This window comes from Emydura macquarii, unplaced genomic scaffold (assembly GCF_026122565.2).
Source record: "Emydura macquarii macquarii isolate MOO-44397 ecotype Brisbane River unplaced genomic scaffold, CSIRO-AGI_Emac_v2 contig_3305, whole genome shotgun sequence".
Classification (NCBI taxonomy): domain Eukaryota; kingdom Metazoa; phylum Chordata; order Testudines; family Chelidae; genus Emydura; species Emydura macquarii.
The window spans coordinates 3843517-3871319 of record NW_027133442.1 but is presented as its reverse complement, the minus strand read 5'-3'; the positions used below and the strand labels follow the sequence as shown (position 1 = coordinate 3871319).

The 27803-nt window shown below is 42.0% G+C and overlaps 2 protein-coding genes across 5 annotated transcripts in view; both read left to right on the top strand.

Annotated features, from left to right (window-relative positions):
* Positions 1-7321, top strand: part of TTL (tubulin tyrosine ligase) — a 39945-nt gene extending 32624 nt beyond the window's left edge. For all 4 annotated transcript variants that reach the window (XM_067532790.1, XM_067532789.1, XM_067532791.1 and 1 more), the window contains exon 7: positions 423-7321. In XM_067532790.1, the coding sequence (XP_067388891.1) occupies positions 423-537 (115 nt within the window). In that variant the 3' untranslated portion in view covers positions 538-7321. The remainder of the gene's footprint in view (positions 1-422) is intronic.
* A 3668-nt stretch (positions 7322-10989) lies between these two features.
* POLR1B (RNA polymerase I subunit B) overlaps positions 10990-27803 on the top strand; it is a 30023-nt gene continuing 13209 nt past the window's right edge. Inside the window, exons 1-7 of the mRNA XM_067532935.1 lie at positions 10990-11200; positions 13044-13211; positions 16461-16607; positions 17386-17518; positions 19028-19164; positions 21179-21402; positions 23561-23732. Coding sequence (XP_067389036.1) covers positions 11015-11200; positions 13044-13211; positions 16461-16607; positions 17386-17518; positions 19028-19164; positions 21179-21402; positions 23561-23732 — 1167 coding nt within the window. The 5' untranslated portion in view covers positions 10990-11014. The remainder of the gene's footprint in view (positions 11201-13043; positions 13212-16460; positions 16608-17385; positions 17519-19027; positions 19165-21178; positions 21403-23560; positions 23733-27803) is intronic.

Sequence of the window (27803 nt, the reverse complement as noted above, 5' to 3'; positions counted from 1 at the left end):
TGTAAAGATCAGGAGTTTTCCTTTTTTTTTTTTTTAAATGTCTTATGCTTCAATTTCATATTTCAAGTTCAGATCACAGATCTCTACTGCTTTCATTCTATAATCTGTTCTGACAGTAAATAAATGTAGAACTACCTACTAATGTGATCCTGTTGTCCATTGCAAGAGCTACTAGAAGGATTTATGATCCCATCTTTGCTTAGGTGGAGGGAGAAGTATAGTAAAAGGGATAAGCAGCCTCCAGGGTGGTGAGAGGAGAAGCTAGAAGTCTCCTGTTTGCTGGGAAAGGAGTATCTATACTAATGGCAAGATAGTATAACTGCTGCTGGGAAAACAAAACTTGAATGAGGGTAAAGAATGTTCAACATATTACTCTTTTTCTCTTAAAATATCTCATTATGAATTTTGTCTCTTTTCTTTAGGAAACTTTATGCAGAGCTTTGCCAAGGTATAGTGGATGTAGCCATCTCTAGTGTTTTTCCTCTCAGTGACACAGTGCAAAAGCAGAGCCAGCCATCAGTATTTATCAAGCTGTGATGACAAGAAGACCACCTGAGTGACACACACTGGAGAGCTGCCATCTGCTGATTCTGAGGGAAGGCTGTGGGATCATTTATTTTAGTATCATGCCAAAAAGGAGGAAAGAGAGACAACTTTTTGGAAATTCACGAGGATAATATAAATAAAAGAAAGCTTCCAAGGAGAGTTCAGAATGAGCCAAAGTTGTTCAGACAACTCTGCCTGTGTTTCACCAAACTTTGCTTTAGAAACATCTCATCTGACTTTAATAACTGAAGCAAATCTTTCTGGGAGAACAGTAAAATAATGTTTAAAAAAAACAGGAATACAATAATATTGAATTATCTCGTCCTTTTCTAAAAAGAGACCTTTTTTTCCTTTTTTTTTTTTTTTAAATAAGGCAATTTAATGAAGAGTGTCATCTCTTGATGTGGGTTTCTTGTGTCCTCATCTGCTGCAGTTTTAGTGCCTTAGCTCAGTCCCCAGTAGGTAACTCCTTTTTGTTCCTCCTCCATTTGTGTAGCGGTGAAAAGCTGTTTTGCTTTGTGGGATGTGTAAAACAGGAAAAAAACAAATATTAAGTCTGTTTTAAAATCAGCTAGCTAAACACCCACCATTGAGAAGGTACTGTATCTAGTGTGATGAAGTAGCCTAAGAGTTGAAAGAGGTTTTATTCACTTTTATCCCTTGTCTAATGAGATTTGAATCAGCTGTCCATCAAAGTTTGATGCAGTTGGAACCCCTAGAAAACAAGCCCCTGTCCCACCTGTGTGCAGTTTTTAGGGAGTCTAGAATGACTCTTGTTGAGAGGGTGATATAACAGAGTCTGACATTCTTGGAAGGCTTGCTCAGAGGGAGCATTCAAATGATCTTAACTCAGTTCTTCTTTCAGCTTTTATGCTTTTAATGCCCTCGGTTTTTGTTAAACAAAAGAGTGCCACAGAACCCTGCCAGCCTCTTTAAGAGCTATATATATGTACATTTTTTTAAAACTCTTCAGCTTATTATAATACATCTGAGGCTGGAAATAAAAGCCTTTCAACCCACCCAGTCGAATCCCTTTCAGTCCAACCACCTTGATCTTTCTCCATTGGACAAACATTGCATTTTTCAGCACTTACAAATCAGCACTACCAAACCATGGCTGTGCTTTGTACCCTGCAGCATCAGTCAGCAGAAATAGACTCACCCCTTGGGGAAAGCATTTGAGGATTAGCTGGTGCTGCTGTAGAACAGCAAGGAAATTCTTACTGCATATTGCCTTTCTGTATTGTAATAACCTTTTAAAAAAAATTTAGGTCCATGAATGTAGAAACTCACATTTTTTTAAGTATAACCTACATAGATCCTTGGAACATTCCCATGTCATAAATAGCCCCTTTAAGTTAAATTTTTTTTACCTAAATAGGTTGATGGTGTCTCTTTGCAGAACACAGGGGGTCCCTAATAGCAAAATGGGTACTATAGATCTTAAGTATGTTCCGGATTGCACTGCAGCGTGTTGGGAATTTTCAGTAGGAATAGAGAGGTGGAGTTTTAAATTTAATCGTAGTGTTTGAGAAGTAATTGTCTGGGTCTGTAAATGACTAATACTAACAAGATCCCCTTTTTAAAGAAAATCAGTAAGATTTCTATAAGCTACTATGCATTTTCAATACTGAGACGCTACAGTTCCCCCTACATGCATCGCATGTTGCATGCTAGCATATTTTAGTTCTATGGTTAGATTCTTTTCCCCTACATATTAAAAAGCTCAGTGAAATGAGGTGACTTCCAAACAGGTGTGCATGACCGAATGAGAAGCGGAGTCAGATAGGCGAAGTTATGAGAGAATTGTTTAGAAGAAGGACCTCTCTTTTGTGATGCACACTCCACACAGGATACTGTTGTGAAACACTGAAGTCTATTTGCACCTGAATCAAATCCAGCAAGAGTTCTGGCTCTGCTCTTCAGGTCAGAACTACGTTCTATTGTCTCTGACAGTTGATTCGGGTTATGAATACCTATATTCATGATAGTGACCCAAGCAAAAGAAAAGCAGCTTCTGATTGGCTGATTTTAAAAAGCACTGAGTCAAGTAGTATAATTTTTCCCTCCTGTGAAATGTCTAAGCATTCTTACACACTTACCTCAACCTCTGAATTGTTACCAGTGTAGAGCTCTGTGAATGAATGAACCTGACACTGCCATGTCACCGGTGTTCATAAATCTTGGCTCTGTAGCAAAGTGAGAGACAGAAGCATTTCTGTGAGATGTATGGAACTTTAAATCTCATTGCCAGGGCACATGGGGGAGTTTCTGTTCCATACCTTAATTATTTTGATGCAGAACAATTAGATTTGAGGATGGACTCAACCACTCATCTTAAAAGTTTGTCTGTTTGAAAACCATGACCAGGTGGCTATCAGATTGTCCCCCAAGTCCTTCCTGCCAAAGAGCTTCATGCTCTTGATAGCTTCATTTATTTACAGTAAAGTAAAAAAAAAAAAAACCCAAAACTCATCACACCTTTTGCTGCAGATCTCTGCAATCTAGCATTGAGGCTGCAGAGTTCATTCCATTGGTCTTGAGTTTTCTGCTGTAACACCAGTTGAACATCATACATGCTTCAAGCCAGAGTGGAGTTGAGACACAAAACATCAGTGAAGCAGTTAAGATTCCTTGGCTGATTGGCATTCTTTCCATATATCAGCTGGCAAAGAACAGGCCTTACTTTAGGACATGTATGTGGCCAGGCCACCTGTCAAAAGCCCGATTACCTTGTTTAGCAGGGGGCAGTGTCAGGCCAGGAATTTTGTTTTGCAAAGGGAACAGACAGTGACTTGAGTTGGGTTGTCACGGCTGCAGAAAAGGAAAAAAAACTGATTTTAAAAATGAACTTGAAGAAGTCTCCATCACTGTGGAGGCCAGGAAGTCTGGGGGTGGGGTGGAGGGAGATTGTATTGAAAGGAACCCACAGAAAGCCTTAGTGGGGAATGTTGGATAATCCTAACTCGTGTAACTACAAACCTAATAAAGACATGGGCTCTATCAAAATATCAGTCAATATTTGAAGTGTATGCCTCCGTTAGTGTAATGTGTCATGGATTCACAGGTAGCTAGATAGGGCTGTCAAAATCCAGTGGCTAGCAGATTGCCACCATCCTATAAGAAGTGTGTTGCTGCTGTGCAAATTTCTCTTAAGCAATAAGTGTGAAATGAGCACAAGTGTTCAGTGTATGAAATATCTGTGAAAATTTGATGGCAGATGTAATGTCCTTTTGAACTATAAAGTGGTTGAAATATTGTATTCCAGAAGTTGACAAGGAAGACTGCTGTAATTGTGTGTACAATGAGCTTACTTGTGTGTGGTGGAGGCAGGAGTTCCAAAAATGGATGTCTAAGTTAGGGTTCTATGTCCATCTTGAGGCACCTAAGCAAAGGGCCTGATTTTTCAAGAGAGCTGAGCTCCCAGCAGTTTGCATTGATTCCATGAAAAGCAAGAAAAGGCGCAAGTTCAAATTTTAAAAAATCCTTTGTAGGTCACCTTTCATTTCCGTTTTACTGATGATGATGATAGCCAAATAGCAAAATGCCAATTAAAAGCCATCTGGCTAATACCAGTCAGTGAAATGGAAATCAAAGGTGACTTTAATTAAAAGTGATGATTTTAAAAACCAGGCTTGCACATTTTGGTTTCCTCCTGATGTGTGTGAAGTGGGCCTGAAACCTGTGGTGAGGTCTGGCTTTGTGCATGTTTTTACCTTTAGAAATACCAGGAATGACAGTCTGGTTTCCCTGGTCTTGCTGGATGTTGGAAGACGTGTATTCTGAGCTCTTATGCATTAACGGAAGAGAGAAGGGGATGTGGAATATCTAGGCCTTGTCTGTGGTAGAAAAAAAGTGTGTATGTGGAAGGATAAGCTCATGTTAGCTAACCTAGGTTAAAATCTTAGTGCAGACAAAGCAAATTGTAGCTTTACCATATGTTAGTTGGTCAAAGTAAATCCCAGGTTAACCTTCAGAATTTACCTTGACCAGAATGTGTTAAAACCACACCGTGCCTTGCCTGCACTCAGATTTTAAGGACTCACGAAGATGTCCTTTATCCAGAAGTAAAATAGGTATTAACCAAAAAATATTTTAAACAATGACTAAAACTCTCTCCTGTCTCAGCTTTCACTCCTGGCTCTTGTGATACCATCATTTTACTAGCTGTTCAGCCAGTTAAGACTAGGCTAGAACGTCTAATGTGTAAAATAAGCAGGGGCTGGGAGGTGGGAGAACCTTAAAGCTCTCAGGCCTTTTATAAAGAAGTGAAGAAAGGGCACAAGCCCTGAGGCATTTGACATTTTCTTCCTTTGCAGGTTGCCTTTAAGTATTATTAAGCTAAAGGTTCAGTAGCTGTGTTCCTGTGGGGAACTTGTTTTTAAAGTAGGATGTCGACATAGAGGAGACTGCTCAGTGTGAGTCCAGCTAGAACCTTCTCCAAACATGTTCTTGTAAGCATTTTGTTTGTGTGCTGTGCTCCTAGGAGAGACTGACAGAGCAAAGCCATTGGCATAGTGCGAGAGATCCATCATGCTGCAGTGACCCCAGGTAACCTCCTCCTGCTCTGGTTGGATGGTCCCTCGATAAGCCTTCCAGTCCTGTAACAGTAATCATGGTACTTGTTCTCAGGATGTGCAACTTCTTTGGGGTTAACTACTGAGCAGCTAGGAACAGTCCTCTGAGCCCCTTACTTTATGGTGGGAGGAAACCAGCACAGAGTCCCCACTGTCAAGCAACATGCCAGCCATCCAGGGGCAGTTAGCTGGATGAGATTGGGAGAATCTTAATCCTTGACAGCCCCAATGTTTATGGAAGAGATTAATTCAACAAACACATGCCACACACACACAAAGGAAAAAACACTCCTTGTTATACAGTAATGGCCCAGTACTGCATTATAATGGCACTGTACTACAGTGTTCTGGACCATTCCTGAATCCATCTGTAGTCCTGTCATTGATAGGTACTGGGTGATGACTAGCTCCCTAGTTTTCTTTCTCGTTGCACAGATTCCTTGCCTTGGAAAGATGACTTGTTGATGTTATTTGATGGTATTGTCAAACTTAGGTGTACACCTGTCAGCCCATCTCACCTTGAACATTACCATTGACCTTGTCCTGTTTTCAGGTTTAGGCTCCCTAGATTTCTTGGTCTAGGAGAAAATAAAAGTTGGAACATATGTTGCAAAGTATGTAGAGCCCTGCCACCTTAGAGCACCTGCTTGCTGCCTTTGGGACAAACTCTGCTACTGTAGAACCACAACTAACTCTGGACATCAGAATGGGGAGCCCTGCATTCACAGTTAAATCTGCACTAACCAGCTTCCTTTTGTTTTAAGCAACCAATTTAAGGTATTCACATGTAGAGTTTCAGGTATATACTTGTTTGATCTAGCGGCTGGTTATAATAGACCTCCAGTTGATGGTCTCTTGCATCATCAAGCAAAAGTCTTAAATTAAAACTTTTCAGCTGTATTCCAACCTAATTGAACTCTGATTAGTGATGGTCTGATTATTCATACAATACCTGTTTAACTTTTCTCACCATTTTTTAAGATGCTTATTAGGTTGTCAAATTACTGGCTTGTTTGCCACATTCTTCAAAAGACCTTTTCTCAGAATTCTACAAGTTTCATTAACTGACGATAATACTTGGGGGGAGGGACATTTGTTGCAGCAGAAGAGCAAAGTGTAACTATTTCCCCACTCTTTATACTCTGCTTATATTTGAAATATAAATTATTTTTCTATCATCGAAGGTGAGCTCTAGAAAGTGGTAGTCATTAACAAGAGAAAACAGCTGAAAGTTGACTGTGGTTTCTAAATTACTGGGTGCTTGCACTAAGGAAAATGTATTTTGTCCTGATTATCAAAATGTGTCTATCTGTAAGGAACTTGTTTTTGATTGAAGAGTTAGAACATTGTGTACTTGTGTATAATTCTAAGTTAAGATCATGAACTTTTTTTAAAGAAATTGAAAAAATTACTATTTCTACCTTAAGTCCTATAAAAGTTTAACTGAAAAGGTCTTACTGGTTAATGAGTTCTTGAAAGGAATGGGTGCTGCTTTTCAAGGCAAAACATACCATACTACAGAATGTGATGGGTATCTAGAGTGATATATTGTATCTTTGTTTGTGTCAGTCATTGAGAAGGATTTCAGACATGAGCTCTCTGAATAAGGGTCTCATGAAACAGGAATCCTGGAAGTTTTCAGTTTATCTGTGGCTGGTCTCATAGAGGATAGGGGGCAAATCCTATTTTAAAATTCATTGTAATTATTGTGCTGCAACTGTAATGTGCTCCCAGTCAATTTCAGGGGCTAACCGCTACAGCCAAACAATTATGAAATGCTGATGCTGTCTAAAACTTGAAACCAGCTTTGTTAAGGAGGTCAGACTTCTGTATCACATTATAATCAAGGCCCTTCAGGACCGCATGCATGTGTACCGTCAATGCATTTCTTGTTCTCTACGCACTGTTCTCGGCTAAGGAAAACACTGTGCAATAAGTAAGAGTTAATAATGTTTCATGATCAATGTCAGCTAAAATAGTCTATGGAAAACAGTAACGTTGAAAAGATCTGAAACAATCACTGTAGCATACATACAGAGCTCCTGAAGTTACATCATATTAATCTTTAGTTTGTGTTTTCAAATTACTATCATGTGAGTGTGTATGTATGTGTCTGACAAGATTTGTGAGCAGTGCATGGTTCTCTGACATTTGTATTCAACTCTGTCCTGAATAACAATTAAAGAGAGAAAATCTTATTACCTGTTATCTTTTTCTTTGTGAACGACTATGCAGAGAGACAAACAAATATGGCGGGGAGTCTAGCTAAGCAAACTGCTCCACTTTACAATCATAAAGCTTCTCAAGTCTTCTAGATAGATATTGTGTTTCTCAACTGACACCTGGCTCCATCAAGTGGTAAATAAAGGGAAACACTTCAGAACAGATATGCTCACTAGTGCAGCTCTTCTGCTGCTGGGAAACAAAGCCTTGGGGTAACATTTTCCAAAGCCTCTCAGTCCCATTCAAAATCAATAGGATATCCGCTTCTAAGGAGTGCGGATGCTTTTGAGCATTTTGCCCTAGAAACGTATGTTATGATTTTCCCACATGGTTCCTGATTTCAGGTGCCCAATTTGAGACCACTTGGATCTGAATTTTAGAAGTGCTGAGCACCCACAAGTCTTTGTGGACTCAGTGGGAGTTGCAGATGACTAGCGCATCTGCAAAAAGTAGGTCAACGTTGCCTCAAGTTGAGCAGCTGAAAGTTGAAACAACCAAAATCAGGCCAAATCTTGAAAAATGTTGGCTTTAATTTTCTTCTTTTAATGAAAACTTTAAAATCTGCAAAGAATGCTGGAAATACCCAAAATCCAAGGGGGAGGCACTTGAGCAGGGGAATGTATTCAAATTCTAGAAAAACAGATTTCTAGTGCCTCTAAGCTTCTCCAGGTCTATGTAGGGGCCCTAAATAAAAGATTTCAGTTGATATGCCTGAAGATTTGTGTATTTGGCAAGAAAAGCAACTGGATAAACAATCCTAGAGAACCCATTGATGCACAGTAGGGTAAACCTCCCCATCTCATCCAACCAGTCCCTTGTGGCACAAAGTTGCGGTGCATTGGTACGGTATGATGCCAGGTCTCTCTCCCTTTGACACCACCTGAGGGTTGATAAGCATATCATAGAAATGAGGCCCAGGTACACTCCTTTTCGCATATAGCAGTCATGCCCACCCTCCCCCTGTGCACCCTACTCTGTCATTTCTCATATTTTGTACCCTGATATTATGGGTCCCACTGATTCACCTCATTCCTCAAGCTTTCCGTGATGCCTGTTATATCACGATGCTCATTTAATGCCAGGCACTCTACTTCACCCAGCTGTGTAGTTACACTTCTCTCATTTGTACACAAGTACTTGTACATTTTGTCACTAGTTGGTTGCTTGCCTTGGTCTGTAAAATGTAAATGGGACTCTTTTACTGTTGGCCAAAATCTTGTTTTTGAAATATATGTAAGAACAGAGCCACAAACACACACACACACACCCCTTCCTCCCAAAAGGCACATCAATCTGAATCAAAAGCTAAAACCTCAAACTGACTCTTACTGTTCTACCCTTTTAAATGTTAATTCAAGTCTGTCTGTACTTTGTATAATTTTAAGATTGTTTGTAAATGTCTGTACTATGTCCACTGGCCATTTTATCTGTTAATTTTACCTACTTCCAATATATTTGTAAAAATCCTATTTTAAGTACAAAAAGCCAGACTGTGCAATGTAATGTATCTATCTAATTGTGAAAGACACTGTCAAAAATGAAATAATGTTTGCTTTAAAAATAATATGTAAGTTCTTCAGGTAGGAGTTGGCACTGAGTGATTGAAGTGTGAATGGCTGAGCAATTGAGTTGGGTGTAGACAGGGAGAGTGATTGAACAATTGGTCTGAATGAGGGATATCGAAACAGACATGAAGAAAACACCAGCCTCACCTAAAACGCTTGAGGAAAGAAGAAAGGAGCGAAGATGATTAAATGGCAGAAGAGGAACCCACCCTGATGACTTTGGAGCCAGCCCATTTCAAAGGACAAAATCTGATCAGGCTTGCAACAATGTGGGTGATTAAGGATCACACCAAAAATGCAGTTGCAGCATGACAATGCAAAACCCATAGACTGACATGGGGTCCTTTCCCTATAAAATGGGACAAGAAGATGAAGGCTGGAAGTTCGGATCTACAACATCACACCAGCCAGGAGTACCGGTGCGCATCAGCAGGACCTTGCTCCTCACCCTCGTGCTCTAGTCACCTGGCCAGTGACTATCACGAGTACCAAGAGGCTGGTAACTATAACATCTGTGGGACCCCTGTGTATGTTTGTCTGTCCCTGTCTGTGTATGCCTGTCAGTGTGTGTGAGTGTGAATGAAAGTTCCAATTGAAACGTGTCAACAAAGTATATTTTATTAAACAAGACTCTCTAGTTGTATTGATACAATGTTAATACTGTTTTCATAGTGGTTGCATTGTTGATACTATTTCGTTAAAGCACAATATTGATATTATTACAGTGTTGATACTTTTTGCTTTGATACTATTTACCAAGTTTCCATGTTCACAATAAACGTGGCTTTGTTGCCTTATCCCCTAAAAAGATCCTGTGATATTTATTTGGGTAACATTACATTTAACTGTTTCGCACTAGCTCCTACTCGTACTTTACCAACTCTTCCCTATCATCTTACTAGGCTAGAGTTCCCCCTTTAATAAATTCAGCCGTAAAGGACGTGTCTGCCAGAACCGTGTTCTTCTCCACCCCTTTCAGCTTTTCCCCAGACCTTAGTTTAAAAAATCCTCAACCTTTTTTAATTTTACAGCCATATGTGTGTACACCTCCCCCTGCCCCTGTATGGCTATCAGAACAACCCTGATCCACACACAGACAGTACTGCATAGCCCTCAGAACAACCCCTCCCCCCCATCCACACAGCCTTCCAAAGACCCTCCCTATCCACACCTACACCCATCACCATTGCATGGGTTCAGAACAACTCCTCCATCCAAACAGACACCACAGCATAGCTCTCAGAACACCCCACACATGCAGACACCAGTGTATAAATAAAGACACAGGCCAGCCAGCACGACTCTATAGTCTGGTGGTATGGGTACCCAGCTGGGAGGTGAGACCCCCCCACCCCCAGGTCCAGTCCCACTGCTCCAGTGACTTATTCATACGAGCGGAATGGCTTCACCATGAGCAACTGAGGCCCCCTCCTGGGTTCATGGGTCTTGTTGGGGGGTAGATGCGAGATGGGGAAGGCTGCAGGGTGCTCACCTGCCAAGGGGGTGGAGGCTTGTGATGGGCAAGCCCTGGGGGATGGGCGCAGGGGGAATCAGGGACCGGGATGCCTGAGGGAACCGGCTGGGGCGGCTCCGAGAGGCCTGTGGCGCGGGGGTGGCCGGAGGATCGGTTTTTAAGGCCCGGCTTGACAAGGGCCTGGCTGGGATGGTCGAGGGCCTCGTGCAGCCGGGGGAGGGGGGAGGTGCGAGGTGCGGGGATGTCGCGCTGAGGGGGGGGGTGTGGCGGGGCGGGTGGCGCTGGGGGGGGAGGGGCACGGGCAGGGCGGGAGGAGGATGCGCTGAACGCCTGGGCGGGGGAGGGGGGGAGGGGATTACTCCAGCCCGGGCCGCGCGGTGGGGGGGAAGGGGGGAGCTGAGGGGACGCGGGGCGGGGCTCCGTTGTTGATCCCGCGAGCGACCGAGGCGCGCCCCCCTGGCCGAGGGGAGGAGGGTCCGAGCGCGCCCCGCCCCGCCCCCACCGCCAGAGCCGTGCCTCACAGTGGCCGGAGACGGGGGGCGGGGCTGGAAGTTGAACTGCCGCCGGGTCGGCCCGCGCGCTGCACGCTGGGAAGGCGCTGTCGCGAGCCGGCACGCGCGCGGCGCAGCATGGCGGCGGCGGCAGCGGCGGACAAGTGGCGTCACCTGCCCGAGCGGCCCAGCATCGCGCCCCTGACGGCGTCGGGCTACGGGCGGCCCCGGGAGCGGCAGAGTCCGGCCCTGCAGGAGCTGACCCGGGCCCACGTCGAGTCCTTCAACCAGGCCGTGGGCGAGGGGCTGCACCGGGCCGTGCAGGTGGGGAGCGGGCTCCGGGCGGGCGGGGAGTGTGAGCGGGAGTGTGGGGCCGGCTGCTGCCCGCTTAGTTTCCTTCCTAGCCCCTTCTGAGGGGCGGGCGGCTCCCCACAGCCCTGGGCGCGACAGACGCTGGCCGGCTCTGCCGGCTCCCCACAGCCCGGGGAATTGGCAGGGTCCATGGAGCCGGGCCTTCCTGCGGCCGGTTCTTGCCCTGCGCGGGGGCGGGAATATCCGTTATTGGAGCAACGGCTGCCGGCGAGAGAGAGACGAGCGCTCGCGCCGCTCCGGGAACGGGGAGCGCAGCCGGTCAGCGCTTGTCACGGCTCCGCACCAGCCGGCGCAGGGGGTTTGGTCAAAGAACCGCGGAGACGCGAACAGCGCGGGAACGGGCCGGCCCGTAACGCTGAACCAGACCTCATGGTGCAGCGCCCTGCACTCGGCGCTGAGGCGGGGCCAGAGCTCTGCAAAGCTGGCACCTGGCAGCACGGCCTGGTTTGCAAGCAGCTCCCTGCCCTAGTCCTGTTTCTTGCCTTTGGGCTGAACTGGGGGGGCCCTGCCCCGCACCCTTGGCACTACAAGCCCCAGCCGTCAGCTGCCTCTCCCCAGGGCTGCCCTGCTCAGTGCACTGTCTGCTCCTCTCCAGAGGCAGCGTGTGGCAAGGGATTGGTGCCAGCTCCTCTCCCTCCTCTGCCCCTTGCACTCCCAGCAGTGCTGGCAGGACCCAGGAGTGCAGCCACAGGCAGTGCTTGGGCAGCATTGGTGCATAGGCTGTGGCCCTTTAAATGCTGGCAGCAGTTCCAACTCTGGCTCCTGCTCCATGCCAGGATTTGGCTGCAACAGCAGCAGCTCAGTCTTTCCCAGGCTTGTAAGCTTGTCCCCCTGCTGTGGGGGACAGGCTGCTTCTGTGCTGTGTGCTCCAGTCAGGCTGCCTTAGGCTGGCAGCAGGGGCTCACAGCAGTGCCTGTGAGCCTCAGCGTCTTCAGCTCCTACCTGAAGGTGGCTGCACCTCTCATGACAAGTGGGATTGGGGGATGGGAAACCCAGATGTACCAACCTTTAAGATGCAGTACAGACAAAGTATAGTATTTGCTTCCCTCCCTTCTCCCCCCATTGCTGCTTGATTGCTTACTTCTGGTTCCAGAGGATGTTCTGTATTGTAACTCTGGTGTTCATATCTTTGAGGTTCTACTGTAGTTAACACACATTTCTTTTTTCTGACTTCTGTCCCTACATGCTTGTGCTATTCTTTTATACTCCTTTTTGGAGATTTGTCCCTGTTTTCACTTTTTGTAGGATTCCTGTTTGATTTTATGGTAATTAAAGAGCTCCTGATGGAGCCATATTGGCCTTTTACTATTCTTCCTATCTTTCATTCACTTTGGAATAGTTGGCAGTTGTGCACTTAATATTGTCTCCTTGAGAAACTGCCTTCTCTCCTAAATTTCTTTATCCCTTAGAGTTTTTTCCCATAAGACCTTACCTACCAGTTTCCTGAGTTTGTTAAAGCACGCTTTTTTAAATCTACTGTCCTTATTCTGTTGCTCTCACTTCTTCCTTGCCTTAGAATCATGCTATCATTTCAAAATCACTTTCACCCAAATTGCCTTCCATCTTTAGATTCACAACCTATTCCTCCCGGTTGGTCAGAATCAAGTAAAAAATGGCTGCTCTGGGTTACTGTCTCCTCTTTCTGAAACAATGTGTTGTCCCCAGTACATTCCAAGAATTTATTGGAAATGTTGTGTTTTGCCATAGTACTTTTTCTACAGCTGTCTGGGTAATAAAGCCCCTTGTTACTGTTGTTTTGTATATATATATACATATAGTCTTTTTTGGGTTTCAGGTTATTCCTGCTCTGGAGTTTGCTTTCAAAAATGAACGCATCACTCTGGCAATTGTGGGCGCTGTCATCAGTCCTCCTTTGGTGCCAAAAGGGAGTATCTGTAAAGAGCTGAAAGTGTATCCAGCAGAATGTAGGGGACGCAGAAGCACTTATCGTGGGAAACTGACCGTAAGTAATAACAATTAGCATAGTACTTTCAGGAAATGAAAACTACATTTTTCCACTGTCTGGTATGTGCTATATTTACTTATAAACTGTTTGCTTGGAAATAAATCCCTTTTTCCACATGTTCTCAGGCTATTCTGTGGATCACCAGTCATACATGGAATGAAACATTTTGGGAACCATGCTGTGGGAAACTGGGGTGTTAATAGAGAAGGTACATCTATGAGAAGATCTTTCTTTTACAAAATGGTCTAAAGTTGCAGGACCATTGCCGTATGCCACCAGAAAGTCAGGAGTCTCAGCTTTGCAATGATGTCTAGCATTTGTTTCTACACCTGGAAACACCAAAGATATTGATAGCTATTAAAGAAACATTTCTATATGTCACAGTTCAGGGCAACTATACCTGTATTTCCTCCTTCATTGTTCCTCAAGGGCACCCACCCTAGGCTCTTGGCTCCTCACCCATCACTTTTCTTTGACAGAGACCTGCCTCTCTCTCCCTCCTGACCTGGGTTTTTCCAAGCTGCACAGGTCCCTGCCTATCCTGTGATATCTCAGCAAGGCAGACCACCTAAATAGGCCAGTGCCTGCACTTCACTTTATCTCCAGAGGCTGTGAACAGCTTAATCACGGCAGTTATAAGTTACCACACAGCTCTTTGTAAGCAAGCACATTTACGGTTAAAACATTAAAAACAATAAAAGAACCTATGCACACCCCATGAGTAGTTCAGTCTTTCCTTTATACATCTTGGACTTTTGACCTGGGGCTCATATAACAGGTGATCAACAGACAGTGGCCCCTCCTCAGGACGTAGCTTCAAAAGGCTGGGTTTTGCATAACTGAAGGTGGGGAATTTGCATTCACCTCCCAGATATTCCCCAGAGAAAACAATTAACACTTATTCCAAAAGTCCATTCTTGTCTGGTACATTGTTCAGTATAGCCCTTTGAACTCCCAAGTCTCACATTTTGACACATCTCCTCCCTCGAGAGGAAACATCCAATCCTAGCCCACAATAATACATAACCCATTCTTCTTAGCATATGCGCAACATGCCCTAGGTAGCATGTGACCAGGATTCATTACCAAATTTGGTCTGCTGGTTGGAACATTAGCTTTCCCGACAGTGTGTGACCTGAATGCTGATCAATGTCTCTTCATTTAATACAATTGAACCCAAAGATAGTTAAACTTAATTCAGTAAGGTTTTCCTGAGGATATTGCAGCAAGTTGCTGTATATGTCACAGTATATATTTAGTCACCGGTGTGCATGGCTCTTTGCGGAGAGAATGAAGATGCTGTCCTTAACTCTAGAAGTTTATAATTTAGGTTGGGTGTGATACATAGGACAGATCAGGCAAGGGGGATACTTCCACAAGATAACACTGAGTTGTTTGTTTTTGTAGAGTGCATCAGGTTCCCTTTCTCTGGATATTTTTTTTAAAAGATTTAAAGCTTAGGTTGATATGGGAATTTGGGCTATTGTTGGAGATGTGTGAGATTGCTCTCTAGGGAGTATTGCTATGCACATCTCTCTCCCAGTTGCCATGCTGGAAAGACTCCCCTATGTATGTGCTGTAGGAGAAGGGCCATATTAGACCTTGAAACAACTTTCTTGCTTCTGCTCTCCCCCATTTTAGTTCCCACGTTTATAGAGATTGCTGACTTGAGAACATTCATACAGGGCAAAATTTGTATCTCATGAAATATTGAAGTCCAGCTTTCAAATGGCACAAAATGTTAACTCTTTACTAATGGTTCATTAAAGATTAGTTACTAAAATGATATCTGAATTGAAATTGGGGAAGGGGAGGGATGTGGTTTTTAAAAGATAACATATTGCAACCTAGAAACATTTAGTGGACCAGAAAGAAATTCTGAGCACTAGTTCAGGACCAGTGACCAACAGAGAATATTTAGCTTCCTGTTTTTTTCATCTTTAAAGCATTGTAGGAACATCAGTTAACTAATCCTGACAACGCAGTTGTGAAGCAGGAGTAGATATTGTTCCTTTCTTGTTATGACTTGCTCAAAAATACAAAAGTCAGTGACTTAGACCATGAGTTCCTGTTTCCCAGTCCTTTACTGAGACCACTAAACCATGCACTTTTCTAACACTTTGTGAGATTGTACATGGTTTATAAATTCCTTTTGCTTAAGAAGTTTGAGTGTCAAACTTAAATTTATTTTTGACCCTGAACTACCTATCAAAAGAATACCTAAGTCTAACAACAATTCTTTTTCTTGTCTAGTTGCTCTAAATTCATCCCATTGCCCTCTGCTGAATTCCACTGTGATCATTTTTCTGAACTCTCACTGGTTTTGTAGCCTGAGTAGTTGCAGTTGGATAGATTTCCAGATGTGTGTATATTTAAAGGAAGAAAAGTATTTATCTTCTTCCTTTTCTGAAATCTGAGATTTTTTTCTCTCCACTTTATTGGATTGCTTTAGCTCCTCTTTGTTACAGGAACAGGAATTCCATTATGACCTCAGCAACAGTAAGAGACTTGAGCAGGCAGTTTGATTTTGCTGGGAGAGGGAGCCGTAGCATTAGTACAAATTAATTCTTCTTGATTTTTTTTGTGACGCTGTTGTGATGTTTTATATAATTAACATTGCATGACAGATTAAAAATAACAGTACACTGATGCTATAAAGTCTGTTCTGTATCCTGCCAGGCTATAAACATCATAAGCACTAAACTTAATTTGGGGCTTCAAGGGGGGTTTCTAAATAACAGTAGGACCTAGTCTCTTTGAATATCAAACTATCTTGGTGGTTATATAAGAGAAAAGGAATTTTAATTCCACCTTGTAAGAGTTTTGTTCATCCTTTCATGACTTCTGTAATTTTGTTTAAACTTTCCAAAGAAAAACAACCCCAAACCCATAATCCTCACCTCCTTGCAGAGACAAAACATGGCATTTTTATTCACAATATTATGAATGAACAAAAATGGGATTATAATGAAAGTCCAAACATTACTTTAACTATAATAGATGTGACCATGCATCCACTATAATATATAATTTGTACATCTTTATTCTTATAGTTGATATATAATGTATTATAACTAATTACTGTTGTTTTTCTTTGCCGACAGTATAACTTTTTGCTATTTAGGGTTTTCTATTAAACATACAATGTTGTAATGTAGTTCATTGTCTAAAGAGACCTAGCTATATTTTATCATTATCTATGTTACTTTAACTTTCCTAATAATTTGATGTTTTGTTTTTCTATAGGCTGACATCAGCTGGTCAGTGAATGGCATTCCTAAAGGGATTATTAAACAGTCCTTGGGATATGTTCCAATCATGGTGAAATCTAAACTTTGCAATCTGCATAGTCTTCCTCCCAGAGCTCTGATTGAACACCATGAGGAAGAAGAGGTAACAGTGGATTTTGGTGGGGCAGGAAAATCTTCTTTACCATATGGCAAGGGAAGTGGGTTTTATATCAGCATACAAGATTTTGGCACATTTATTTAGAAGCACGATCTGGCATGTTTTCTGAGTTTACACCATTCATAAAGATTCCGTGTAGTTTCTCTTGGGTCATACGTCTCAGCCCTCAAGGTAGCTTCAGATCACTTGTCCTTCGGAATACCTACAGTCCTCATCTTGAGAAGGTAAAAGCTCAGGGAATACCTCAGGTTCATGCAGGAAGTGACCATTACTGGTACTAGATGTTATTGTCCAAGTGTGCAGCTGCTTCCAGAAAACTGTCCTTCCTTCATCTGTGGGCACGCAGGGCTGCTTGTGTCCTCCTTGTTAGAAGCCAAAGGTAAGGCTTGAGTGTGCTGTGCCCCCTAGCTGCCAGCTACTGCTCAGCAATGGTACTGGGGACCCTGGCTGATGATGAGACTCGTAGGGCATGTTTTCACTACCGCATTAAATCGGCACTGCTGACATCGATGCAGCAGCATAGATTTAGCGGGTCTAGTGAAGACACCTCACCTGGTGTGAGTAATGCACACATCCCAAGCACATGCCAATAAAACTTGTATGCCTTGCCCTGAATTCCATACATATAAAAAGTTGCTCTTTAGCTCATATTGGACAGTAAAATAATTTTGTGTCTCCTCCATTTTGTTTCTTGTATAATAATCTGTACTCAGATCTTTGAACTTTGGTGTATTAATTTTGAAAGCACTTCTTCTCTTGACAGGAAATGGGAGGCTATTTTATAATTAACGGTATAGAAAAAGTTATCAGAATGCTGATTATGCCTAGACGAAACTTTCCCATTGCCATGGTAAGACCTAAATGGAAAAGCAGAGGTCCTGGTTACACACAGTATGGTAAGTGTAGTGATTTGTTAGGGGCATCACCTTAGTAAGATAGTTGCTTGAGAATAAACACAAGAAAAAGCAGATTATTTATTATATTTAGTTATTGCTTTCTATTTTGTCAGTGCACTTGTTCTGTACCATAATTTTGGCAGCCTGCTCGGATGACGGGAAATTCTGTTCCTTGGAAAGGGAGGAGCCTGGTGCTGGAAAAAGCAATTCTTTTAACATTCAGATGAATTTTAGTGCTTGTGAAAATAAAAGGCTAATGACATAGAAACCCAGGCATAAGCTAGGTTGATGGCTTTTGAATGTTGTAAACTGAGCCATCTATATCTGGTGATACTGAATTGTTTTCTCTCTGAGTCTGGGTGATGAATTTTATATTGTGGGCAGGATATGATGGAAACGAACCTGAGTCTGTCAATTCAATAGACACAGAAGTCTGTTGGTGCTGTAGTCAGCACTGAATTTCCTTTCCCTGCACTAAGTTAAGGTAGTAAAGAGATTAATCCACAGTTAAAATTGAATCTGCACTACCTCCATCATAAGGCTCAGTGTCATAATTGGTAATGGCTCTCTTTTTAATCCTGCCTGTTGTTTATATTAAAACTCACTAGGAAGGTGCCCTGTGTTTAATAAAAATGAAAATCCTACCTGTCCGTGAGTTGTGTTTATATTTATTCACAGAACAGGTACATTTAGCTTGAAGCTTCTGTGTAAGACACCCAAATACAGTCCTTGTCCCAATAACTGTATGATCTAGAAGGATAGACGGATGGTGGCACAGGATCTGCAGTTTCTTTCTCTAATTCGCCCCACCAGTGCATCTGAACTCTTTTGCCAAGGTGCTATGTCTAGTGATGAAAGAGTAGTTTAGTCACCAGGGGCCTTATATATTGTAGAGTGATGTACACTGTATACAATGAGTATAAAATGATACCAGATCACAAGAGTAGTATTTGAACCCACGTTGCACTGGTGTAAAAGATGATGGCCTAATTCAGCACATCCTTAATGTTAAGATCATCAGTAGCCCTGTGAAATCAGTGGGACTACTTGTGCTGAAATACCTTGCAAATCAGACCTAAAATAGTGAAAGGCAATGGAGAGTCAGGCCCCATTTTTGATTAATCCTTGACCTCTCTGTTGAAACTGCCAGCAAGAATGCCAGCTATGATGTCCATACCCGTTCTGTAGGAACTGAAGTGAGACCTCTAATCCATTTCAAACAGGATAGTGAAAAATCAGCCTGTGATAATGACTCTCAGTAACAATCTGGTTTGCGTTTCTAAACAGTGACCCACAAGTGTGACATACTATCTCAGCATGAAGCCTTTGAGCCATACAGTGCCCCCACCCAAGGAAATCTAACCTCTGTCTGGAGCAATCAATAACAATGCTCACAATAAAATTGCATGTTAGTTGTTTTACCCATGCTTGTTTTGTAATGCCGATTAGAATGCAGTTAATAGTTTCTATATTGTTTAAGTCAATCTTTGCATATGTTCATTTTGGCAGGTATATCGATGCACTGTGTTAGGGATGAGCACACTGCTATAAACATGAATCTTCACTACCTGGAAAACGGTACAGTGATGCTGAACTTCATTTTTCAGAAAGAGTTGTTCTTCCTCCCACTGGGATTTGCTCTGAAGGTAAATCATAATATCTAGTCTTGGTTTTGTGGTGAATGAAAGATTGATTGAAGAATTGCAGTGTAAACTATAGCAGCTTCAGTAATTAATTCCACATGAAGTATTTCATTAAATGGTACTTGTCATCTTGACTGTCGAGGATTGTAGTCCAAACCAGACCCATCTATGTAGGTTGTATAGCATTCAGGACAGAAATATGAGAATGTGTACACAGCTGAAGAATGGGAAATAAGGTTTTGTATAAGATTTTCTTGGCTTTTTGCATTAGAATTTAAACACATTGAATTTAGATATTTTTCCTTCAATTCCAAATTCATAAGCTGTGGAAGGGGAGTTTTGTTCTTCCAAACACAAACTTCTATTCAAAAACAATGCTAAAAGCAGATTTTAAAAAAATGGCAAATTGAAGTGCTCTAAAGAATTAGTTATGCCTGGGTTACCCACTGAGTCTAGTTTGAGTTAAATAGTTCTTTAAACTTGAGCTAGCTGAAGGGAAGGGAAGGAGGAACATTGTTTGAAGGACAGTGATGCTGATGCCCAAGCTAGTAATGCTGTGGGATTGCAAGAGCACAAATTACACCGACTCAGCAGCAGCTAATCCAGTCACCCTGTGCTGCTAATCAAATAACTCTGTGTAACTCTAGTGTTTTGAGATATGGTCGTTCTCACTTCGAGCTAGGCTAACTCCAGTGTGCTAACTCGAGCTAACTGTTAGACAAGCCCAGTGTCTCTGTGGAGGCATGAATGCATTTAGAGAGCATGAGCTGTAGAAGGCAAGTAACCACTTGATGCTGAACTTTCAAACAAACTTGTAACTATTGAATACAATTTAGTAAGCCTAATGCATGAATTTTACTAAGCAAGGCAATGAAAGTTTTCAAAATAGCTGTCTCTGGACAGAGTAGATTGATTTAAATTGTGCTTTAAATAGGTAGTAGTGTATTGTAGCTTGACTTCAGTTAACTATTTAAATCTTTTTCTGAAAAGAGAGCACATTCTCTCTGGTAGTAAAGCCAGACTACTTTTGTGATTTAATTGATATATTTGAAATATAGATTTATGAATCTATCAGGCTATTGCCATTGTTAGACAACATGCACATGCTTTGTTGAAATGGCAGCTTAATTTGACAAATTACGTTTCCTCAGAGGTTTTATTTTTGCTTTAGTAAACAAGTGAAAGTTAGTTCTGATTTTCTTATTTCTAAAACCTCTAGCAGTATATGTATGCTAGGTTGTTTAAAAACAGTCACTACAGAGTTTAGAATGTTGGATTTAAATCTAGGGCTTGCAAATTTGAGCAGTACAGGTAAACTCAGGGTGTGTCTATGTTACAGCTGCAACATTAGCTATGGCTCTGTAACTGTGCCGCTACGGCACCAGTGTGTAGATGCTTCCTGCAGCGATGGAAGGGGTTTTTCCATCAATGTAGTCAATGTACCTCTCTGAGGGGCGGTAGCTAGGTGGACGGACGAATTCTTCCATTGATCTAATTGCATCTATTCCGGAATTAGGTCAACCTAACTACATCGCTAAATCAATTTAAGTGTAGCTCTGGCCTCATTTAATACTCATTCATTCCAGCATAAAAAAACATTTGTTTTCAATGTACTTAAATTTCATTAATTAGTGATTTGAGACAAATTGTGAATTAAATATATATTGTAAGTAAGGTCAGTCTCTAAAAATGTCTTATTTAAGTGAAGAAAAACTAAATTAATTTTTATTCATCATTGTCTGTATCAACCCAGCTTTTGCTTTTCCAAGGGTTTCATTAAGGGTATTAGTGGTGATTGTCAGATTGCATATACCCAGGGTCTATCTTCACAGCCAATTCAACCTCAAAAACTGTTTTCGGGGAACTGTTTAGGGGAAGGGTATTAGAAAGACAGAAGAGCATAAATCAGCATAAGTAAGTGGAGTGACCTCATCCCATTATATAATTTAATTAGACAGGGTAATTTATTACTGCTGGTTTTCTTTTTTCTCTGATCTGGTGCCTTTCTCTCCTCCAGGCATTAGTTGGTTTCTCAGATTACCAGATTTTTCAGGAGTTGATCAAAGGAAGAGAAGATAACTCCTTCTTTAAGAACTGCATCTCTCAGATGCTGAGAATGGTAATGGAGGAGGGCTGTGCCACGCAGAAGCAGGTCCTTAACTACCTTGGAAAATGCTTCCGAGTAAAACTCAACCTTCCTGAGTGGTACCCAAATGAACAAGCTGCAGAATTCCTTTTGGAGTACGTATTCATGTAGCATTATATTACTAAATGATTGAACTATAGGTGTTGTCATATTTTACTGTCTGACCTTACTGTATCATGACTGGCCTTCTAATAAGCTCTAGGACAAAAATTTAGACATGCACACATCCACCCACCCCCCAAATAACATTATGGGGTCAGTTTTTAGCCAGCCTCTGGAAACTTTGCACTTATCTTCATCTGTGTCTGCAAATACATATCTGCATGAGCAGATGGAGACATCCACCAAATATGTGAACATGATTTCAGAGGCTAGCTGCAGACTTGATCTGTCATGCATTTTGGCATATGACTTTGCAGTGGGTTTTATAAAAGATCTAAATAATCCTCAGCATTGAGAGACAGCTATTAGGAAATCTAGCTATCAGCTCTGCCTTAACTCTGAATCTACTCTACCACAGCCTGCCTGGCACTTAAGATCACCCATTGTTTGAAGTCCTTTGCAGCACTTCACCACCACAGGGTGAGTGAAGTTATACCCTCCACAAACATTTAAAGGTAATCTTTAGGTAGAAGTGAAAAAATAAACATTTTCTCTGTGGAATGACATAGGACACTGCATTCCATTCTAGTTTTCACTTTGAATATTTTTGAGAGGAAAAAAATGAGGAAGTGATATTAGGAAATTCCTGGTTCATGGTACAGGATATTCATTGTTTTATATTGAGGCGCTCTTGAAAGGAACTGATTGGAAGGTTTCAGAGTCCTTGAGATACTTGTAGTTAAAGCATGATTAGTGAGGCAGAGACCTCAAGCCAATCTACAGGTGACTCAAAGGATTAAAAATGTTGCGTCCTGAAGAGTCAGTCATCTGGAAGGACAAGATACAGGAGTAAGACTCCTTTTCATGACAATCTTCGGAGAACTGGGATTACAAGGTTAAACTATTTTTTTTTTCTTTTCCAAATATCCTGGCACTTTTTGTCAATATGGACTATTCTGCACATTTTGTCTGTCAGGAAGAGTTTTCAGCTGAAGTGGGAGGAGAAATAGGAGGCAGTTGAAGCTATTAGATAGGGTGTGCACCTTGTTAGATTGAGTTTTGGTAATTATAACTTGCATATTTTGAAAGAAAAATTTCCTGCTAAGTTTTGGCCCAGAGTGGACCTTTACAATTGAGTCATCAACACTTGAATATAGGGCAATACAAAGTGGAAACACTGATCGTGCCAATCATAGCAATGCTAAGATGACAAAGGGCAATAGTTGCTAACTAATCATGGTATTTGCTTTTGGGAAAGTAAGTTTGTAGCTGATCTGCTCTGACAGGAATTTAGGAAGTCTGTACTTTGTCTTGCCCATGTTAAGCAATATTCAGTCCAAAATTTTACTACTGAACACTACTGGGCCATGATAGGAAGTTTGATTGTGATGTTGCACGGCAGTAACAGAGTTTTAGTGAGTACATATTGTATTTACCCTTTATTTTGAGGGAGACAAAGTAGGTAATGTAATATCTTTTATTGAACCAGCTTCTGTTGGTAGAAGGGACAAGTTCGAAAGCTTTGTCCCGTCCACCAACAGAAGTTGATCCAATTAAAGATATTGCCTTTGCTACCTTGTTTCTCTCCTATCCTGGGACCAACATGGCAACAGTAACACTGAAAATACTTATTCTGAGTGCATTTGGTGTTTACCATTTATCTATGGAACAGAATTAATGATGTATATATATATGATTGCACCATAATTTATCTGTAATCCGTGTACGAAATTTAGCCTTTGTGTGAACCTGGCTTAAAAGACTCCATGGCAACATGAATAATTTTGTGCTTTTAAGTGAATTTAGTGTTTATAAAAAGTGTAGAATTAACATTCCAGGAGTCTCTCTTCATCCAAATTAACAGGTACAGGGCTGGCAGCAGCAGAGCATGCTCACCTGCTAATGTGCCTCAGTCTTGTTCTGGAAGGTTGCATCTCTAAGGATGATGAGAGGGGATTTTCTAAATCCTTTCAGTCCATGGTCTTCGAACTTGTTGAAAAATACCCAGACATTTGTGGGAAAAACTGTTTTGCAGCTTAACTTCTGAGTTAGTGAATAAGAGTTTGATTAAAGTCTATTCAGGGAGGAGTTTGGAACATAAATACTGTTTGAAATGGAGTTAATTGGTCTTTTTTCTTTCTATTCCTACAGTCAGTGCATCTGCATTCACTTGAAAACTAAAACTGAGAAGTTCTACTTGCTTAGTCTCATGACTCGGAAGCTGTTTGCTTTTGCCAAAGAAGAGTGCATGGAGGAGAATCCAGACAGCCTTATGAATCAAGAGGTGCTTACCCCAGGGCAGCTTTACCTCATGTTCTTAAAGGTAATGCCGTTAAGTGTTTAAAGCTGGCCACTAGATATTTAGAAGAGAGAGCAAATCAGTATCCAGTATATCCAACTCTGCCATTGGTTGGCTATGTGACCTTAGATATATCGCTTAACCTTTCTGTACCTGCTTGCTTGTCCATGAAATAGGAATGATAATGCTCTTTGCTCATCCTTGTTTGTTAGAGCTATAACACATACAGCGAGAGCGAAGTACTGTTGACTCAAGACACCACATAGGATTCTCACTCCTGAATTAGCATCTCAGCTTCTAAGCATAAAGCTGGCAAAACTCCCTTCAGTCAACATCTGTGCCAAATGCTGCCAGCAGACCCCAGTCTTACCCAGCTCAGGCCTGCACTCTGAGGATTTAACTTTTGAATCACTCCAGGTCAACCTTATGTCAGTTATAGACTGCAGGCATGTCCTTCATTTCCCAAGTGTTCAAGGAGACATCTATAGGCAGATTTCACACCTGCATACATCCCATGAGACACTCGGGCAGCACTGACACTCGATGTGGCCATTTGCACAGGACATCTTTCTATCGCCTATTGAAGCCAGAAAGCCTGCTTCCATCCTTCTTCAAAACCCTCTCTAGAACAGAAAGGTGAGAAACCCCTACAGGTGCTGAGGTGCATGGAGGCACCGAACATCATAAGACACTGGGTAGGATGTGCTGAGCTAAGTGCTTTGAGGTGAAGTAGCCCAGCGTGCATTTGGCTGTGTTGATACAGTGGAGCTGATCTAATGCACCAAAGATAACACGGAAAAGCTTGCATCAGGGCTTCAGTAAAGTGACCCAAATGACTGGAGAGCAAATGACTGCAGCAGAGCCCCGAATTGCTGACTGTTCTGGAGTGCAAGCACCAAAGGGTGCTGTGGTGTCTGACCATGTAGAAGCATGCTTTGAGACATCTTTGGCACAGTGCTTACTTTGAGTCAGGTCGCCAGAGACGGGTGGGTGGCGTTCCAGCACAGGAGCATCAAGACACCAGATCCAAGGCGCAAAAAATACACACCAAAAAGTTAGATTGGCAAGGAAGGATTAGAAATATCACAAAGAATATCCTTTGAGGAGCACCTTCCCCAGATTAGATGAAGAAGGAACTGGTTTGGAATGCATGGACATACAAGAGTGTCCGAGTGTCATGGCATAGGACCCCCCCTGGGGGTTGTCATGGAGGGAGTTCTGCTGGCTCCATGCTCAGGGACACTGATGCAGGAGTGATAATCTTGTGTGGGGAAGTCTTTAGAGAAGCACACTTACTGGTAGATAATTGGTTCCTACTGAATAAACTCTCTCAATACAGTAGTAGTAAAGCAACAGAAAGAGCTTTTTGTTTAACTGTCCCATGTTGATTCTTTTTTTCCATCACCGAGGGAGCTAGTCACAACCCCTCTGTTTAAATTGGCGAACACTTTGTTTTATAAAAGATTTTTGTAATAGTTTTGGAGAAGCTGACACCTTCGTTGTTTGCAGCATCTAGGTATGAAGTTGTTCATCAGTTTAGTCCCTTAAATCTCCCTGATGCTCGGGATTGCTGCCTGTCACAATGGTGCATTACATGGCTTATGAATCTTGAGTGCAAATGAAGGACGAAAGTGGTAAAATTGCTAAGATGCTGCTATCGTGGCTCAGATTCGCTAACCTGAACTTGACCTCAGTCTCTTTGGACAGCATGTAACTTTGTGCTGCTGTCCATGTCCCTTTGCCAGCACTGGGCCTTTGTACTGCAAATGCAGGGTCCTGGGGCCCAACCCCAGGCCCCTCACTCTTTGCTTGTGCTAGGAAAACCATTTTTTTCATGTCTGCTCATTGGTACCTGAGCTGAAATGCTTTCAGAATCCATAACTCTAGGAGTAGCAGATGACAGGAGCTATGGGTGCATTTGCTCAACACTATTAATTACTGGGGATTGCAAAATAGAATAACTATACCTGCAAATACTCATTTTATGTCTTTCTCTTGTTGTATAGGAGACCTGCGTGCTATGTTAATTTGGAGCCATATATTCCAAAATGCTAAGCTAAACTGAGCCATTTGTAATACTGGTCTGTGTTCTGAAACAGATGATCAGTTTAAATGTTAATGAGCCAGTTCAGAAAGGTTTAGTGATGCAGTGCATTAAGGTGCAAAACTTGCACAAATTGTGATTGTCGACTTCTTTTAAAAGACAAAGAAGAATAGGCTTGTAATTAAGGCATTGGGCTGTGACTTGGGAGATCTGGGCTCAATTTCTGGCTCTGCCACTGATTTTCTGTGTGGCTTTGATGTGTCATTCAATATCTCTGCACTTTGATTTCCCCATCAGTAAAATACACCTGGCACAATGCGGTTCTGATGTCCTGTTTAGCACCGTCCCCCTACCCTCCCACCACAACTAATACAGATAACTGATGATAGAATTGGTTAAACTGAAGATTTGAAGTAGGCTAGATTGGTATTTTATTTCTATAGTGCTTTTATCTGAGTTCAGAGCATTCTAGGGAGCAGGTAATTATGTGAAGAAGCAGCAACATTCTAGCAAATTAGCAACTGTAATTTTAGAATCTTCACATGTACTATTGAATAAGAGATGTAAATAAGGGAGGTGGAATCAGATGTGTCTCCAGGTTGGGGTCAGCTGGGAGCAAGATTTGCCAACATTTTTTATGCCCTCCTTGCAATGATGATTCAGAAATAAAAAAGGAATCTTGACTATCAGCATGGGAGTAAAATATCGACAGTAATTAAGGAAATCAAGTAAAAATAAAATGAATGAATTTTTGGAGCAGCTTACAGATTTAATACCCATAAATCAAATTGAGGATAGAGGAAAAAGCCTCCATTACCATAAATCATTTAGTTATCAAGTGCAGCAGTGAAGTCAGGTAAGAGCATTTTCAGACCCTTTACATTAGGCAAGGAGCACACCTAGACAAAATCCTACAACCATACTGACATCCTTCACTTCAAGTTCATTCTCTTGCTTCTTAGATCTACCGTATTCCTTTCCAAAAAGCTTTACTTCTCAGTAATCAATTACACTATACCATCAAACCCTGCAGTCTTTTGTACCTTCACTTCTCTCCTGAAACCCTGCTTCACCACACTTATTTGTGCACAAGATCTGACTAACAGCTTCGTCAACAAAATAACATTCTCCAGCAATACATGTCCTCAGCTTTACCTATTTTCCCCTCTGCATATCTCATCCCTTCACATGCCTATCATTCTTGGTGGCTCCTTTGATTCTCTCCTTCTCCCTGCCATTTGACTCCTTTTCCTCTGCAAGATCGAGTGTGGTCTTGTTCTCTTCATCTTAGGGGGAAAAAAATTTCTGAATTCCCACCTGCCTCTGACTCTCACTGTCTTCAGTGGGCTGTCACTCATGTGACCTTGATCCCTTGTAGTTCAGTTCCTCCCTCATCACTCCACCAAAACTGCACTGATCAATGTCACAAATGACCTTCTCTTAGCTGAATCTTTTTCCACCTATCTGTTGGTGTTCCTCAGAGTTCTGTCTTCAGGTCCCTCCTCTTTTCCTTGTGCATTCCCTTGGCACTCTCAGCCATTTCCATAGTTTCAGATGTCCTTGTTTTAGACTTGCAGTGTCAGGTCAATCTTCTGACTCTTATCTCCTCTCCCACTCCCCCCACTAGAACTTGTGAAGACTTACGCTTTAATGTTACCAAAATAATCTTTTTCCCTTGCTTTATCCTCTTCTCAGACTTTTGGCTGCGAGCTGCTTGTCTCACCTTCTCTTCTCTTTTCCTTCTTCTTGCTTCTCCTCCAGCAATTATCCAAAATACTGCTACTGAATTAATCTCCTCATATCTTTACCCTCCTTGAATCACTTAATTGGCTTACTGCAAAAAATTAAAGCTCATTGTTCCTACCTTCAAGCCCCTGCCTTATCTCCACAACTAAGTCTCTTCTTTAATTTCCTCCTAATTTAACTTCCTCTTTTGCTGCCTGCAGTACTCCTAGTCCTTTGTCTCATACTACTCCTTTCTCCTTCCATCCTGCAGTCTACTTTTTGCTGTCTATTTTGTTGTCTCTTCACCTGGAATACTTATCTCCTTA